At 36.6% G+C, this 18509-nt stretch overlaps 2 protein-coding genes, 3 non-coding genes and 1 pseudogene across 5 annotated transcripts; 1 reads left to right on the forward strand and 5 right to left on the reverse strand.

The window, feature by feature from the left end:
- Positions 1-548: 548 nt before the first annotated feature.
- Positions 549-699, reverse strand: LOC113307074 (annotated as a pseudogene).
- A 587-nt stretch (positions 700-1286) lies between these two features.
- LOC113307329 lies at positions 1287-1412 on the forward strand. The gene has a single exon (XR_003339116.1). It is a non-coding gene; the product is annotated as a U6atac minor spliceosomal RNA (small nuclear RNA).
- Positions 1413-2328: 916 nt separating this feature from the next.
- LOC113307098 lies at positions 2329-2526 on the reverse strand. The gene has a single exon (XR_003339034.1). It is a non-coding gene; the product is annotated as a U2 spliceosomal RNA (small nuclear RNA).
- A 1630-nt stretch (positions 2527-4156) lies between these two features.
- Positions 4157-5808, reverse strand: LOC113303472. Its single transcript, XM_026552501.1, has 2 exons — positions 5660-5808; positions 4157-4603 (listed from the first exon to the last, which is right to left on the reverse strand). Exons 1-2 carry the CDS (start codon positions 5777-5779, stop codon positions 4391-4393), a joined length of 333 nt encoding a protein of 110 aa, XP_026408286.1. The 5' UTR covers positions 5780-5808; the 3' UTR covers positions 4157-4390.
- Positions 5809-7321: 1513 nt separating this feature from the next.
- On the reverse strand, positions 7322-7519 carry LOC113307109. Its single transcript, XR_003339037.1, has one exon. It is a non-coding gene; the product is annotated as a U2 spliceosomal RNA (small nuclear RNA).
- Positions 7520-7833: 314 nt separating this feature from the next.
- On the reverse strand, positions 7834-11709 carry LOC113306532 (E3 ubiquitin ligase BIG BROTHER-related-like). Its single transcript, XM_026555460.1, has 8 exons — positions 11519-11709; positions 10890-11130; positions 10479-10731; positions 9745-9782; positions 9590-9634; positions 9218-9342; positions 8976-9084; positions 7834-8085 (listed from the first exon to the last, which is right to left on the reverse strand). Exons 2-8 carry the CDS (start codon positions 11043-11045, stop codon positions 8050-8052), a joined length of 762 nt encoding a protein of 253 aa, XP_026411245.1. The 5' UTR covers positions 11046-11130; positions 11519-11709; the 3' UTR covers positions 7834-8049.
- Positions 11710-18509: the final 6800 nt, after the last annotated feature.

An 18509-nucleotide genomic window follows, 5' to 3' on the forward strand; every position in this document is an offset into this window, starting at 1 on the left:
GTCTATATGAATCAGGAAATTATCTAGGAACGCGAAAATTGCAAACAATTTTTTATGCACTCTTTAAGTGTATTTTTTCTATCCAGTAGGTTTTAATTTTGGAGTCAAAACCTAAGCAAAAGGTCCATTGAGAACCATGTAGAGTTTACATTTTGCAGTTAAACATTTGAAAGTAAGAATTGAAAAGCAAAAAGGGTATTTTTCTTTCATACGAAAAAGAAGAGGACAGACAACCACGAATTGGTTTTGGTGGGATGTAGAAAGGGATTTTCAAGCACAATCAACGACCCAGCTGCTTGTGAGGGTAATTAGAACTAAAGATAGGCTTCCATGTATTTGGTAGTCCAAGTCACGGGAAGGATCAGTAACAAGGGGAGAAAGCAAGTGCAGGTTAGATTCCGATGTTGTCCCCTTACACAATGATTCTCGTATTTGGTTCCTATACTTGTGAAACTTAGTTTGTCCCCTTACACAATGATTGTTTAGTCCACTGACTGGCACCGGATATGTTTTGCACACAACTTACAAAACTTGGGTTTATAAAATTGGCAGGGGCAGCGCGGACGCACACCCCTTCAGGAACAAATTATGACGTAGACTCTCCCTCAATAGGGAGATCTTAGGCGAGCGCTCTTCCAAAGTGCAATGGAAGTCACTAACCTAGGCCATGATCAACCATAGACCCGTCCAGGTAAGTATGATCCACAGTTGCATTTCAAGCTTTTCTTATAGGGTTGTTTTCTGTATCTTTCCTTCTATCCAACCTGTGTGGACTACTATTTCATCTTTTCATGGGTAAAAGTTGGGCCTACAATCTTGTTGCCAACACAGTGCCTAAAAGCAGCATGTCTTTGAAACTTCTGAAAAATACAGTATGCAATAAGTTACTGTGTGCCAATGGCAATATTTTGGTGCTTTGATACCGAATCCGAGGGCAACATTTTCAAGTAGCTGAATTAGTAGAATGTTGATCTAATTTAAAAAAGAATAAATCCCACTGACTAGTTTAGGAAAACAAACTTAATGCAAGTTTGTAACCATAGAAAACTAGTTTTCTGCAAAGATTAGTCTTCTAATGATCCTTATGGTTTTTCGCAAATGTCATGTGTTAGATATGATTATTTAGATAGCCGGAGTAAATACTATTATACCTTTCACCGCATTCGCCGGAAGACAAGGTGCAATTCACAAAAACAGTGTGAAAAGTCTCGTACAACTCACAATAATGTCCTGCTGAAGCAAATGAGCGATATGTTTTATAAAAGATTTGTTCGGGTCACTCTATTGAGTTCGTTAAAAAGGAGATACGGTTGGCATCTCCCCTGACAGGGACATGAACGGCTTTCGAACTTACCTACTACCATAAATCTGGTTAATGCTACCCACCTTGATGGATCTTACCAAAAAAGGATTGCATTTGGAATTAGAGCATGAACTATTTCTAACGACTCCTAGGACAATCTAAGCGATTGTTAGAAAGACGAGGAATTACAATAACACGCACCAAGCGTGAAGCGGCCTTTGGAGAAAAAAATAGTCACCACTTGATAGGAACATGGGTTTGATAATTGGGGGAGAACAAAAGGAAGAAGTCAGTGAGAACCGTATATTGGTGAGGGACTCATGTTATTGCTGTGCTAAATAATTAAAGCCTTTAAGTGCATTTTCTAGATTCTCTATCGTTGAACCATGCCGCAACTAAGCTTGCTGCTTGCTTTGAACTTTGTGAGATGAAATCGTTGAGATGAGCGGAAAGCTCTTTATCAATGCCTCGGTGATTAATCCAGGCCCCGCTTACAGGGGATACGACATTTTGCTTCAAATTTTTACAAACAGGGAAATGTTAGTCAGCACTTGAATTGAGAGTTACTGGTCACGGGATCTAGTTCAAGACTCCTGCCAGGAGTTAACAATTAGCGTTCTTGCATTCCTCTAGCTATCTGCTAATGCAGAGTTGTCATTATCTTAAAGAACAAAATTATCATGCTTATGCTAAGTTGTTACACTATGTCAAAACGAAAGTTGTAATAAATTTTTTTGATCTGAAAAAGTTGCATTACATGCTAAAAATCTAGGAAGAGCAGTTAGATCAGAGGTATGGTCTAGTCTATTCAGATCAGAGAACCAGGTGGATTTCCTTGCCAACGCAAAAGCTGCCTTGTTTCCCTTCCTTTTTACAGCAAAACAAATTTTGCAGCTTCCTTGAATCTGGATACTATTGTGGTTGCACACAAAAAATTGAACTGAGGATGCTAATTAGCATTGAATCGTTAAAGATAGAAAATGCAACACAAAAGCAAGACCTGAACGTTTAATGCTTAGATTTGGTGGGGGTGCGCCAGGCCTTTGCAGTAGTGCAACGCAAAGGCGACGCTCGAGAACCCCAGCAGCAAGCTACTGTGATGGGAACTCTCCCATGAAAAAAATTAATTTAATATCGTGTGAGCCGATGGCTCACATATCAGATATTAAACTGATAAGAACAGATACTACACTTGATCTTAGCCAAAAGGCCGAGAAAGGTATGCTTGTTCTCCTTATCAGCTTCTCTTCTTATACAGTCTTATTTCCATTCCTAAGCTTTAACTAGTCTATGTGGGCCTATATGTTTTCCTCACCACCTTAGACAAGATGAGTTTTTTTTTTCAGAAAGGAGGCAGCAATTTATAGTTGTGGATGCCTGGATGGGCTTTGTACAGGGTAATCAAGTTAACAAACTGGGCAGCGAGCTTTCTACAGATATCAGAGGACCACGAAATGTAATACAAGTAGTTATCAGGAGAAGTAGAAAAGGCTTGAAGAACCAGGATGAAATCCAATGTAAAACACCATTGCTGCATGAGAGGACTCGGAACACCTGAATGGTTAACCCAAACAATATTTCCCTTGCAAAAGGATAATGCAAAAAATATTTGATCCAAGTTTTCATCGGCAACACCACATAAAGGGCATAAAGGATCCTCTAGAGGAATATACTTAGCCAAGAATGATTTAGTGGGTGGCACATTGTAAAGACATTCAAGAACCACCTACTTGCACAACTTCAGTATGAGTATCAATATTTGAACACTCAAAAGTTTTATGGTGTAATTTTCTAGTTTTAAGTAAATCGTATTTGAACTATACTTGAGCTCTATTAATTGCAGTCTGATATAACGGCACCTGGTGTTAACATTTTGGCAGCATGGTCCCCTGCTACCAATTGATGCAGACTATAAAACATTGCTTCAGGCACAGTCCACACATTTCCAGGATTGCCGCTTTCATAAAAGTCACACCAGAAAGAGGCAGAGTGGATACCGAGCAAGATCTGTAGTTATTGTAGTGTATCGCCGCTGAGAACTTGTTCATAGGAATGAATAGTAGCATCAGACTTGGGAAGACAGTCAGATAGCTGCGCAAACAAAAGAACGTTTTGATAGAAGCTTCTCTAGCCTAAAGAAATTCAGTAACTTTTCTGTTCCTACTCTTTAAACAAAGTAGGATTTACCCTATTTTCAAACACCGCATTCAGGTGTAGTAAGGCAGGGACCATTGTAACAACAATTTTGTAACTTCATGGATCTAAAATCCACTATCAAACACACTTCGGAGATTTTTCAATGCAGACAGTTCAGTAAAAATCTACATTTCATACCTACACATCTTTACTTCTCTTCTTGTAAGCTTTTTCTCAAGTAGTAACGAAGTTCTGCAGGTCCAGATACCCTATGGTAGAGCAATATGCCTAAGTAACAGAGAAACTTTGATTTGAAATTTGTTGGGTTCCTCTTAAAAAAGAGAAACCCTCCAAAAATAGGCGTATGCCGCTTATAAGCGGCAAGCACACGGTTTCATCAATAACGTCTTTTAATCATAAGTTGATGAAACTGAAGATGATTGGTGAAGTCATGCTTCTGCTGTTGCACAAACTATATACAGTTGATTAAAAGACGCTCTGAAAAACTTCCAAGCCGCAGTGAGCTTTTGTCAAACTACATGAACCTATGTTCCCAACTCAGTAGTTAAATCTTGATTTAGCCATGCTGACATTGATTTTCTTCGATCTCTCAGTGTAGCTCTACAAATTCAAGTTGCACTTCTGTGCTATTTAAGCAGAAGTCAGTTACACTGGCAAACTAAATTGTAAAATATCACATTAAAGTTTAAGGGTCAACAGATGCAAGGTTTTAGATTTTTGGATATCCCAACATGCAAATTAACTATTCCCTAGAAACAAAGCAATACATGTTTTTCGATATCAGAGCACACGAGTTTTTCGATGTCAAACTAACTTGCAAATTACTTAATAAGATCTTAACAAAATCAACAGAAGAGCATTATCAAACTTGAAGAAACTCTTGGAAGTGCTTTTATCTTCTCACTGAACTTCTTCATTACATTCAGTTTATCAGGTACGCCTCTTGTATTCGTTGAGGGTTAGCTCCCAGCGCCGCAGAAATACAAAACCATTTCCTCCAAAACTAAGGCATTTCTTCAGTACAAATTCCAGAAATATAAGTTCATTATTACATCCTTTGACTTCTCTCATTTCGATATATTTAAGATGAGACAATATGCACGACCCTGATAACACCACTTCAACATCATCTTCAGAATCCGGCTACATCCAAACGTTTTAAAAGAAAATGGCAGCAAAATATAAGTGAACTGCTTGATCCTATACTAATTTGTTTGGATGATTTCTGAAGCATTCCTAAACAGCAATGAACCCTTGAAGGGATTTTAGAGATATAACAAAAAACAACAAATACCAAGAGTCTGGTTATTTCCTCCTTTGATGTGATAAAAAGTGATTCCACACATGGTGAGCTCGTCAGTAAGAAAGCTAATGCAAACAAGCAGCATCTAATAAAATGCATATCCAGTTTCAAATATCGTAGATTATGAAATTGGGGAAGTTGGCGCTTTATCAAGTTGGGAACTTCTGAGAGAACCTTGTCAAACAATAGAAAAATCATTCAGATTATGTAGAGCCTAGGCTACAATGCACATGGCTAAACAGATCAACGATATGTCGGTTAAGTAGGAAGAATTAAAGAATTCGCAGACCAGGACTCCACCAGAGAAAAATGAAGGCTCTCTCTCAGGTACATAATTTATAGTTCATCTCATAAGCAATGTGGATTACAATAGGTCTGACAAATTATGATCTAGACCTAATTTGGTTGAGATTGCACGGTTCGTTTTAAGTGACTAGCTAGGAATGTGCTAACATATTACGCCTTTACCTCACAAGTCAGCAGTGCTTCTATTTCTTACCTGAACAAACTATCTTTCTGTACTAATTTGTAAATGTTTAAGCTGTCATTCAGGGTGGTTTGCTTGACAAATTAGTAATCTACAGCACCAACTTCACTATGTATTCTAACCCGTTCAAATATTCTAATCACAAAAAGACAAATTCAATTGCTGGATGGTTTACTCAGGGCCGTAGCAAACTAGGACTTCGCTTGACAAATTAGTAATCTACAGCACCAACTTTATACAGACAAACGTATCAAATCCAAAAAGTTGCATAAAAATGATCTTAACATAGGACTTGAATCTAGTTCTTGGTCCAAATAAAAGAGTTTTAGCGTTGTACTATAAAAAAATCTTGCTAAAGCAACATTCTTTACAAATGGAAACTAGGAAAAAACAAAGGAAGCACCCATACCTGAAGGAAATCCGACGATAACATCAGTTCATTCACATTCCGAAATGCCATCAAAAACACCAATATACGCTTAAACAGATCTTCTTTTCCAATATTTGTATCTCCTACTCCTTTTGTCATTTGAACATCAGCAGTGACTATAGAAGAAAGGTTTTCTAGACAATATTCATTTATCATGTAGTCTTCACAGGTGAAAGATGTGAGGTTTGGTGTACACAACTTGATAATTCTTAGCGCACTCTCGCCACAATGACAAGGGCATATGTCCAATACCTTGAGTTTACAAATATTCACACTCAATTCATGACCTGCTATTACGCAAAGCTGTTTATTACAAGGGTTTGAAGAACTGAGCAACTTGATAGGAGCTTATTAACACATTTTATATCATCAGTTTGAAATGCACCCAGAAACAAAGACTCGAGCCGAGGTAAATTCATTGACTTAGGAAGAACTAACGAGCCATTAAAATCAAGTAACAACCTGGTTAACGATACAATGAGGAAGCCTCATAGTCCAAGCAATACTATATTTATATTGGATCTGAATATTTAGTTCTTGAACGTTACGTTTTACAACAGCAAAGATCCATGTATTAAGATGTTTTGCAATCTTTTCCGAACCCCAAGTATAATAAAGATCAAATTTGTTGATGTCGGAGATGTTAAGCATGAGTACACTTTTAACAAATCTCATGAACGATTGCACCTTGTTTTCACCAGCTCTGTTAAATGCATCGGACTCAAAGACTAGAGTGGAGACAGTGGTCCACGTATACCTCCATTTTCTAGACAAAATGCTGGTTTGCACTACATATTTCATGTCCAAGAATGAAAGGATGTGATGAATTAGAGACTCTGGTAAATTACTGAGTCTGTCTTGATTGTTTGAAAATGGCACATTTCTCATTTCTTCCATGTTTATTGAACTTCTAATTAAATTTCAAACTTGAGATTATAGAGATTCACCAAATATAAGAGAAAGCCAAGACAAACCCTAGAAATTGGTAACATTTACCTGAATTAGGCTTTAATGGCGTTGGTTGATTCCGGTTACAGTGGAAGAGAACTCCACCCAAACTTTGATTTCCTCCGGAAAATCATTTGTTAAACCCCTAGACCCAAGCGGACAGCATTTTTGGATTGAGAGAGAGAGAAGGAGAAAGAGAGTTGCATTTGCTAGAGCCTAGGTGCAATGAACTCTCTATTTAAGCGGTTCATTTAATCTTACACTCATTTTTCTCTCGAATCTTAATTGCCTTCTGCTGCCGCTGCCTAAACAGCAACCACTATGGCATTGTGTTGGTATCCCTTGACTTATAGCCTGCTCTCAGAAGTTACTTTCCGATTTTTAAAAGTCAAAAAGCAAGAAGTTATTATAGCGCATTTGGATATGCTGATAATAAGATATGGTGAATATCTTCCACAGAGAACTTCCCCTGGCTGACTCAACTGAGCATGAGATATGGTGAATATCTTCCACAAGAGAACTTCCCCTGGCTGACTCAACTGAGCATGACTAGCCGTTGTATGGTTAACACCTCCCTGAAGTTGACGAATGGCTAACTTAGCTGAGCATGACTAGCCATTGCATGCTTAACAGATACAAATCTGCTATCGACCTCAGTCAGAAGCAAAACTGAAATGTTTTTGTTAGTTTTGGTGGGGGTGCGCCAGGCCTTTGCAGTAGTGCAACGCAAAGGCGACGCTCGAGAACCCCAGCAGCAAGCTACTGTGATGGGAACTCTCCCATGAAAAAAATTAATTTAATATCGTGTGAGCCGATGGCTCACATATCAGATATTAAACTGATAAGAACAGATACTACACTTGATCTTAGCCAAAAGGCCGAGAAAGGTATGGTTTCTCTAGTCTCACAATTCAGCTTTTATAGGTCACAGTATTCATAATATCTTACAGCTTAACCGATATGGGACAAAAGCTAAAACTCTAAAACATAACAGTTCACAAGTATCCTGCCAAATCTCCATCGGAAGCTATTCCTATGAAACAAGGGGGCAGGCCCAACAGGGGTACTTAAAATCATACTGTACAAATTTTGATTCTCATTGCCAGATTTAAAAGCAGAAGACACTAATCATCTAATACTTAAGATGTTTGGCATCAGTAAGTAAAATGCATGATTGAATTAGGAAAAATCAAAATCATATCATCTTTAAGAAAAAGAGAACTTCAGGAGATCGTAACTAAATACCATAATAAAGTCTTTCTTGATCATTCAAGTTCAATGATACCTTCCTTCCTAACAAATTTTAGAACTATTGAGGTCTCTTCTCTTACGTTCTACATAAAACCAAGATCTTATAAATTTATACAAAAAAGAGAACTGATCCAATTTACCTTTAATACAACTATTCTTTCCTTTACATGTTAACCGAACACCTCTTCGTTGCAAACTGGGCATGCCTGATTAAAAAACACCGTAAGTTAGCTCATTTTTTGTAATCGTTAACATATGGCCAACTCTATAAATCCATAAAGCACACAAATAACAGAGAAATGTTGTTTGTTAGCAACTCATCATGCATAAGTGCAAAATTTTGTGCATATTAAGGTGGATATCCAGCCAGACAGATGTATTTATCATCTGATGATATGAGCCCAGTTTCAAGTCAGGAGTTCCGACAAAAGAATAACAAACAGTCTGAAATCTGATTGCACCTAGTCAGCTTTCAGACAATGAGCCAGCCAAAGAATAAACGCCACCTTAGTTGACAAGAAGAATCAGGTAATTGGATGCAGCTAGTTCCTAATAGATTCTACTGAAGTCCCCAACTCCCGGGCTCTACTCCACAATAAACCAAATGTAAGTGATGCACTACTCACGGAACTCCTCAAAATAAAACTAAGGTTCAGTTAGCTGACAGATGGTGCAACAATTTTGTGGCTTTCAATAGTAGAAACGTATGGAACAAAAGAAGCATCTCTGCACAACTCTCTCTTAACGAGTTCAATATCAACTTATGTCGAGTATGTATCAGAAGATCAGAACCACAAATATATGAAAAATTAGATCTATACTCTTACAGATACCATTTCTGTATTTTAGCTCTATAGTTAAGCTCCACTCTACTTGCAACTGTACTTTTATGTTCTTATCTGTTCAAGCATTTTCAAATTATCATGCTTATGAATTAATTTCCAAAAGTCAATTCCTATGAATGTTTAGCTACGAGCAGTAGAGTGGAGCTTAACCATAGAGCTAAAATACAGAAACGGTATCTAAAGATTTCAAAAGCAAGAGGAAAAAGAGGATAAGTAAGGATTAGATGATACAAAAAGAGAAATTGAATCACCTTCTTGAGCTTCAACCACTGGGTGATACATTTTGAATGATATAAATGCCGGCACGGCAAAGTGGTTAGCATGTCTCGGTTTTTGTATTCCATACAACAGATCACACATCTGCAAAAGTTCAAAATAAGCCGAAATGAGAAACAAAAGAATTTCTTGACTCAGTTACTAAACCATGTGGATGAGGGAGAAGGAAAATCAGTAAGTTACAACTAAATGCTATAAGTAGATTGGATTTACGTACTCGTCATGTTTTTCTTTCTTGGAGAAGAATCCTACTTTATACTTAGATGTCTCCAAGTAGGCAATAAGCTCATCCGACAGACCTTTACTCTCAGTTCCAACGGATTCTCCTAGTGATTGCAATTGCTGGGAAGCAAAAAATAATCCAGTCAGGTCGTGCATAGAGTAAAAGAAGAAAACAAAACTGAAGCATGAGTGAGTAACTATCACCGCTGGTGGAAACCAATAATATTTATGCCAAATAGAACAATGCACTTCTTGTAATGATCATAAGAAAGTTGGATGTAGAAGCAAATATTTTCTCATAGTAATCGTTTCACCTTAAATTTGAAGCGACCAGAAAGAGAGATATTGTTGTTCATTGACAACTCACCTCATAAGTCATGTTATCCGGGTCAATACTATCTTGTCTTACAGCCTGCAGTTCAATATAGAAACACGTCTTAGAGCTGGATATCAAATTGATCATAGACGGGAAAAGAAAAAATGTGAGTAGAAAAGTTGAAACAACTACAGGGATAAAAGTACCTGGACTGAAGTGTTTGTAGTATTGACTTCTCTATGAACTGCAAAAACAATTAAGAGCTGTTTATTTCTAGAAGATGACCAAAAGTTAAACAATGCTAATCCTATTTCTTGTAATGATCGTTTATTTTGACTATCAATTATCTGGTTAGGCGTTGACGGCAGAAGCAAATATCCGCAGTAAACATCAAAAAACGGTTAGCTGATCAGTACTAAGGTCTAGATGCTTTCTTTACAAAGGCGAATATTAAATTTCCCTGACTCTAGAAAAAAGGTAAAAACACAAGCAACTAACAATTGCAAAGTTCATGTTTTGAGAAATCGGAAGGCTTCAAAAGATAAATAACTGACACATCTTCACAAAGGCGCTATTTTATTGAAATTCTTAAACATGGAATATACTTGAGAGGTGGTAAACATATAAATGTGCATTGTACAAGCCAAATGCACGTCTCATTTATCAAATCTCAGGAGCATAATTTATTTTAAGATTTCTTTTAATGCAATTACTGCACATAAATAGGATAATGAAACAATGTATGAGCAATATCCAGATTTAGAGATACAGTAGTGATGATAAAACTTATATACTGAGTTTTTGTTCCCAAAGCACAACGGCGTATCTATATGAAAATCGATAGCACAAGTAACCAAAACAATGCACACCACAGCGGGTTGACTAGTACAAAATCGTATAAAGTCGAGCCAAATGCACCACAAAGTTGGTAAAACAATACCTGTTTCAGTTTCCGAAGTTTCGTCAATTGAGGCACTGTCAAGTTGATTTTCCAGTTCTTGCAACTCCATAGCTAAAGCTTCATCTAGCTCCACTTGTGATATGATCCTACGACCTTGTGAAGATTCACCTTCCTTTTCTGGAACCTTTGTTTCAACACCTCTTTGTTCGCGATTGACAACATGTGCAGTACTAGTTGAGGCTTTAGCTCTATCATTCCCACCACTTGCTTGAAGTGATTGGTAAACACTTTCCTGTTTCAAAATAAACCAGACATTCAACTAGAGACATAACTGACTGCAACATGTTTATAAAGTATAATTATCGCCAAGCCGCAATTAACCAAACCAAATAGAGACATAAATAAAGCACAACATCTTTATAAAGTATCTAATTATCGCCTCATGCTCACCTGATATGGGAGAACTTCTTCGAGGAAAAGATCGCCATGACCAAGATAATACCCATCAATATTCTCTTCAACTACTACACCATGAACTGCAGAATTCACATAATGAATATCAACTTGATGATGAGTACTCCCCCTTGTCTCAAAAATTGCCTTCATGATGACTCCCTTCGGATCGAAACTCTATTCACTCTTCTTCTCCCCAAATTGGGAATTTGGAAGAACCCTTTACTACCCTTCTCCTCTTTATCAAACCAACAGAAGTCAGTCAACCACAAATTTATATTTCCATCCACAAATTTCTACAAGTCTTTACAATAAATTAAAATTTTAGAAAAACTACACAAACTGAAGCATCATGATAGCAACTAGAACCAATGAATTAATGTATGAATTGACTACTTCAACAACCTTCAAACACATCATATATAACAACTAGAATTGACTCAAAATCAACAAACCCATGTTGTGAATTTAACAAATACTAAATGAAACCATAAATAACAAAAATTTCAACCCCCCACAACAATGGGTTCTTGTAAAAAGAAGAATAAAAACTAATTTTCTGTTCTCTAAACAAAAATGGAATTCAAGTACATAGAACAGAGAATGAAGAAGATCAAAGATCTTACCTTTTAAAAAGAGAAATGGGTACTTGAACAAAATCAAAAGCTTTATCTATTTCTAAATTGTGTTGAGAAGGAGGTACTTATTGGAATGAGAAAATTCCACTGCTACTAGTACTGGTTATGAAGGGAAGAAGGACACACCACCCCACCCCCCTTGTGAAGTTGTTGTTGATTTTTTTTGTTGATTGAATTGACTAGTGAGGAAGAGGAAGAAGAAGAAGAGTGATGAAAACAATTGGAAAGTAGGAGTGGGATCCACTTCTGTTTTGAAAAATTTGACAAAAAAATAATACTTATTATTATTAGAATATAATTGGTTTACACCCAATCACCATGGATGGGTTGAGGACATTTGTCATGATTCGTTGATTCTCATATCTTTAGCTTCCTCTTCTTTTACATAATTTTTCTAAGTTCAGTGTTAAAGTTAAAAAATGGAAATTCCTTTTTGCTACCAGAGTAACAAGCGGAAAATACCAAGGAAGCTTCTTTAAAGTTACCAGCACCACAACATTGTGTGTGGTTGATGTTTTTGGGACAGGGTCTAGAGTCTCTAGACTGTTAACTTTGTAATTGTCTGGGGAGCATTAGTTGTCCTCTGGTGGACATATGAAGCAGTCACCCTGTCCAAAAACAACATTCAAAGATGCTCTAAACTACTTGCTCGAGATAGTTGTTGGTAGTACTAGTTATAATGGTGGTTGTGATGCTGCTAGATTAAAATTGCTCGAGCGCATACGAAAAAAAAAATACACACCCATCAGACTTAAAAATTACTACTTAACATTAAAATAGTGTGCACAAAAACTTTAAGATTGAAATCTAAGGATTTCCCCTCGGTATTTTTTTTTACGGTGTTACAACTCCTACTGCCACTTACTAGTAGTAGCATTTTATGGATAGAGAGCCATGTTACTATAGAATCTTTACTTCTGGGTCCTTGAGTGTTGATGCAAACAAACAGTAAATTCACCGTGTGGATTACGATTGTGTTAACTCAGCATCGGAGAAACCACCGACAGTTGACAATGGGGGAGTAGCTAATGAACACGCCAAAATAAAGGAAATAACACTGTCAGTATGGGAAAACCGACGGCATATAATTTAGGCATGTGTGCTTTGCAGTCCCTTGGGTGATGGCCGAAGTATCATCAACATCTAATTTTCTTCTGTTAAATATCCGCAAACTATCAAGTGACGGGACAAATTCCTGGCCAGCAGAAAACCTCAGTCGTGTAATCTACTACACATAAAATATGAGTTTATGGACAAATACAAACTTGAAGACTTCTAAAAACGTCACTGCCTTGGGGTGTAAAAGTTACGTCATATGACAAATAATTGACCACCCCATACTTCTACAAAATTTCACAACTGTTTTTGTATTTTGGACTTGAGAAAGGAAATCGAAAGATGAAGGCAGAAAGCACCCACTGGTCACTGTCAAATTCCTTGCAACTTGCTATAGACATCACTCACTCTCAGACTCAAGGCTGTTAATTTTAAAGCTGAACAAAGAAGAAATCAAGTTCACGGGAAGCATGACTATAAGGTCCTTGTCGATACGAAAAAATGTTTGCTTCAAAAAAAAAATGTTGGTTCACAAGTCATGCCATTTTCTACTCAAATGGTTCAAAAAATAAAATAGTTAACATAGAAAGAAGAGCTTAAGTGAAATGTGTTAACTCGACTTATTTTTCCTTGTGTTTTTATAGGGGCCACTCAAAAGAAATTAGGGGCCAACAATAAAACAAAAATGGGTCACCCAAACCTAAATTGAAGCCAACCCTTATCTCGAGTAATTCTTAATGGCATTTTCCTAAAAAAATCGGTAGATAATATTAGATTCGGTTGCTCCGATTGCAAAGGGGTGAAAAATGTATTTGAAGGAAATTTTTTTCATTTTTTTTTCATTTTTGAGTTGTAGAAAAGAAGAAGAAGAAAAAGGAGGTAAAAAAATATTTTTTCTTAAGAAAACAACAAAAGTGGATGGATATGAGGATGCAAGTGAGAATCATCACGAAGAACATAATGTTGAAGATTCACTAACGTTTAGAGAAGACGGTTTGGTGTATGTGTTGAATGATCCAAACTCTTGTGGAGAGGAAGCCCTAGACGACGTTTTCATGGAAGAAAACAGAGAATCATCCGAGATCGAAGCTAACGACGCATCAAACATACATGTATTGTGTTAAGAAACTCAAATAACCCACTTTGTATGCGTTTATATCCATCTGTAAACAAGTAAATTCGATTTCGGCATGCATTAAATGACATGAACCACCCAGAATCGGTAGATAATGCATTTACATATCTACCGAATATAACATACTGAGTCCCAAATATGTATATTCGGTAGTCTCATGAAAGTAGATTACTACCGAATTATTATGCTAAAAGCCCCAAATTGATTTTCCAAAAATATCAACATTCGGTAGTTGTGTAGAACAACTTGACCACCGATTATAGTAATGGCCCCAAAAACGAATTCCTCCAAAATCATAAAACTCAGTATTCTTATCTTTTACAATCGGTAGTATGGTAAATTTATCTAACTACCGAATATATCATTGGCCCCAAAATAAAATTTCTGCAAACTTGTAAAAATTGTAATTCTTTGTCTTTAAAATTTGGAGGTTGATTAATTCCATTATCTTCCGATTATAGATATGGCCCCAAAACTGAATTTACTTGAAATTTTTTGAATTGTACAGCCTATAATCGGTTCTATATCGTTTACATATAGCTACCGATTATAAGTATTCAGTTCGTTTTACTATATATTTTGCTTCCTATTGTGGTATTTTTTGTATTCAGTAAACTATCTACATTTTTATATTGCAATCGGTTGTTCGGGTCACACAATCTTTTACCGATTATGGGACAATCGGTAGACAGCCTTGATACATTGTTTCCGATTATTATAGTATAACTTGTTGATTCCTTATGCAGGACGTTGTAGCGTCTGTTGATGATTTCTATTTGAGGCCCGATACTTTTCTACACTATGCAAACAATTTGGTATACTCATTACTATTCTCTCTTTTTTCAAAGTATGTATGTTAAATGCTTATGCTTATGAGATTTGTTTTGTTATATGTGTGTTTAGTCATTTGCAAGTAAGGCGGAGGAAAAGGAATGGATTATGAACAAGGAAAAAGAGAAGATGTGCGTGGTAGTTTAGAACAATCATATGAGTGAAACTCGATTTGAAATGATTTGTGAGCAAGGTGGGAAGCGAAAGAGTCATGAGGTAAAGAATAGTAAGTACGTAAGGAAGACGGAGAGCAAATACCGAAGCAATACAAAGAAGATAGAATGTTCATTTAATAGGTTGTCTCCTATAAGCCCGAGAGTAGGGAAGGTAAAGAATGGAAAATGTTTAAAGTTTATAATGGTTGTCACAACCACGATGACCCGGATACTCTAATTGGTCATGTAATGGTTTCCAAGCTAAAACTAAATGAAATGGAGACGTTGAGGTCTATGCGGATCCAAAAAGCGAGTGCGATCTTAAGCAAAATAAAGGCTGACAATCCCAACAACTTCTCTTCTTTTTCTATAATTAAGTCGGCCATTGTGGAGGGGTCTCATGTCCGATTAAAGAAAATACTACTTGGTAGTCAAAATGGAATTGTGTGGATCCAAGAAGCAATCCATGAATACACCAATCGTGATCTCATAAAGATTAGGAGTTGTATGCAATTTAGTGTACACCAAGTCCCTATGGAATATGGTAAGGAAAGATTGCTTCTAAGTGGAATTGTTTATAAAGTTTCAAGATGGGAAATAAATCACATCATGGAACAATTGAAGTTTTATAAAGCCTACGATGACAAGAATACATTTTGTGTTTGCAAGGATATGATAGGTACTGGACTCCTGTTTCGTCATCAGTTGGGTACGTAGGTATGTAGAAGTGATTGACATCAATGATATTCATCCATTTTGGAAGAAATTAAATTTCACAAGCACCCTGATAGTTGATGGTCCGTCATTGTTGGAGTCGGAATTGTGTGCACGATATTACACTACATCAAACGGTGCCAAAATGCAAATATTGATGCACCATTTAGAGGAAACCCTTAACCTTTGTTTAAGGGAGGTTGATGAACCTATTAAGCAAACGGCGGCGGGTAGGCCGAACATCGAAGTGCCAAGGACCATCCAATGAAAAGAATTGAAGGAGTATTTGTCTAATAAAATAATATTGTGTAGGCACGAGAATTTGGAAGCCGAATTTTAAGATGAGCTGGAACCTAAGAAAAGAGGTCGTCCAAGAAAGGATCAAAGTCGACCAACCGCACGACAAGTGAGACCAAAGATCTCTACGGAGCCTTATCAAGTATGTCAAGCCGAGGTGATCGAAGAAGTTGTGTTGGTGGAGACCCAAACTAGCTTAGAAGTTGTTGAGAAAATGGGCGCCTCGTAACAAACCCAATCCATGGAAATTGTGACTATAAAAGAGAAGAATGGTACTCTTTGTTTCCCTGGGGATCTTCAAGGAAGACCAAATCGAACCACGTATACAGTATACGAAGAGTATTTGAAACAACTCGCTCCACTCATTGCCCCATTTGTTTTGTCCACAAATGAGGTTGATGAGGATGGCAATTGTGGGTTTCACGTCGCCATGGAACAAATAGGTCACTTTAGAGAGGCGGTTATCGAAGATGTCACCTAATGCCAATATTTAAGAAATAATATGGCGGTACAACTAATGAAGGACAATGATTTTTGTATAGAGATGATGAGGCGAGGAGATAGATACGACAACAACAAGAGTTCAAAGAATTAGTTGCGTGTGTAAAGTGCCGAAAGGGATTGAAGACAATCAGATCCAAGTTGCCTAGATTTGGATATCTCCTAGCGGATGTTTTGAATTGCGTGGTACATTTTTTTATTCCTCCTAAGTATGGACTTAGCATGACGTTTGCACCCACAAGGTCAGCTTGCGAAGAGTCGGTTAAAGATAGAAAAATTGTTACGGCGCTTGTGAATGACATGCATTTTATCGGTATTAAGGGTAAAGAAAGAATGTATGTTACTTCCGTTGAGTAAGTGGTCGGATTAATTCCCTATGAACCATTGCAAGGATTTGGTAAAACAATACGAGTCCAACATGTTTGATTGGTATCGCGTCATGAACAACTTTCCCGATGGGTTACTCGAATTGATACCCTCGGATGATGACGATGTTTGATCATTATGATGAAGATGTATTTTGAACCGCCTTTTTGTACATATTTTTTTTGGAATGGCAGTGAAGATATATGATATAATCGGTATTTATATCATATGATATATCAACCGATTATATAAATCGGTCATTTATTTTGCACACTTAACTTTCGATTATGAAATCTTCTGATAATTCTTTAAAGATATTCTAGGAATCGTTAGATTACATAACATTCTATTTTCCGATTAAAATCAAACTCTGGCAACTCCTATAATCGGTAGAAATAATAATATAGTAACTTCCAAGTATAACCAAATTCTGACAAGAAAATTGAAAATTTCCCAGAATCAGTTAATTACGTAACATACCAACTTCCGATTATAACCAAACTCTGACAAAAAAATTTAAAATTTTGACAGAATCGGTAGATTGCATAACCTACTAACTTCCGATTATAACCATTATTCTCTATACTGTGGCCATAGACTTCAGGAGTTCATAACTTCCATCATATATGAAATCTTCTCCTTTTTCCTCTTAGTAGTGCCTTGTTGCGAGTGTCTCCTACATAAACCTACAAATACAAAAGAATGCTAAGTTCGGATAGTTTAGTAAGAAGATATACTCATCCAGTCTTATGTAAAATAAGTATGCAAATACTTAAAAATTATTGGATCGACAAGCTTAAGTGTCTAGTGTTAAAGATCCTCTTTTGTATCGTTATGTAGTCATTCAATCCTTTTTGGGTAAGTCGGAACCGATTATGAACTTGTTGAAGGGATCTTTGCTTTGGATTTCCATACTCTCATAAAAATTGGTTATACACCCTCCCGCAAAAGATTTCGGTTGTGATCATTCCGGCTACGACATCTTCATGTCTTGTTTCGTGATACCATGTTCTGACAGTGACCAAATTTTCATCTGCGTCAATGTTGTCATGATTGTAAGATGGCATATAGAATGTGAAGAAGCGCGGGTATAACAACCACACCTAATATTTCGTTTAGCAATCTATATGAACTAACTCCAATATACTTTCAAGAGAATCAACTAGACAATCAGACTCAATCAAGGAAAAGTGTATCCCAGAATTATATCTATGTTTCTTAATGTAATCAGCAAATCAAACAGATAGAAATCTGTGAGCCTGATTAATATAAGAAACAACTAATTTTACCCGATCTTTGTTCAGCATAACAATCGAGATAATACTTTTCAGTTTGGTTAAAAAAAAATTGCCTCCCAATACAGAAAGGTCATTCATTTTCCACCAAAAATTCTAGAGCTCATTTTGCATCTTCAAACCTTCCCTTATTCTCTACTACAACAATGTCATAAAACAACACTCTTTCTCCGTCCTCTCCAACATCTCATAGTTTTCACGGAGATTTGATTTTTGAAACCACATAAATATTCGGCTGAATAAGAATATGTTATTTACTATAACTTGTTTAAAGTTTTTGTTTCCTGCAAACCTACTTCACATAAACTTGAACTTCACGACAGTTTTATTTAAAAGATATATACAAAAACAATATGCCATATCAGTGCAATATGTGTATGAGTTTTTTGGGCATACAGATTAGAATGTTTCGTTATCCTTGGGAAGATGAAGTCAGAAATCATCTACACAAATATAAAGATACAAATTTCACAGGCGGGGTGAAAACAACCACAAACAAGTACATGTGCCTTAGCCTGAGTCATAACAAGACTTCCATCCTCTAAACCGATGTCAAGATCAGTTTTAATAAGATGTATTAAATTTTGGATATTTCATGGAAGGATCGGTTCCTCGACAAGTTAATCACA

This window comes from Papaver somniferum, chromosome 8, assembly GCF_003573695.1.
Source record: "Papaver somniferum cultivar HN1 chromosome 8, ASM357369v1, whole genome shotgun sequence".
Classification (NCBI taxonomy): Eukaryota; Viridiplantae; Streptophyta; class Magnoliopsida; order Ranunculales; family Papaveraceae; genus Papaver; species Papaver somniferum.

What these genes read in the sequence shown, in the direction of transcription:
- LOC113303472 (XM_026552501.1), bottom strand. Translation starts at nt 5,779, where the DNA reads ATGACAAAAGGAGTAGGAGATACAAATATTGGAAAAGAAGATCTGTTT. An exon ending in TATCGTCGGATTTCCTTCAG is followed by an intron (nt 4,604 to 5,659) that starts GTATGGGTGCTT and finishes GTTTGGATGTAG; the next exon opens with CCGGATTCTGAAGATGATGT.
- LOC113306532 (XM_026555460.1), bottom strand. Translation starts at nt 11,045, where the DNA reads ATGAAGGCAATTTTTGAGACAAGGGGGAGTACTCATCATCAAGTTGAT. An exon ending in AACTTCGGAAACTGAAACAG is followed by an intron (nt 9,783 to 10,478) that starts GTATTGTTTTAC and finishes TTGTTTTTGCAG; the next exon opens with TTCATAGAGAAGTCAATACT. An exon ending in AAGAAAGAAAAACATGACGA is followed by an intron (nt 9,085 to 9,217) that starts GTACGTAAATCC and finishes GAACTTTTGCAG; the next exon opens with ATGTGTGATCTGTTGTATGG.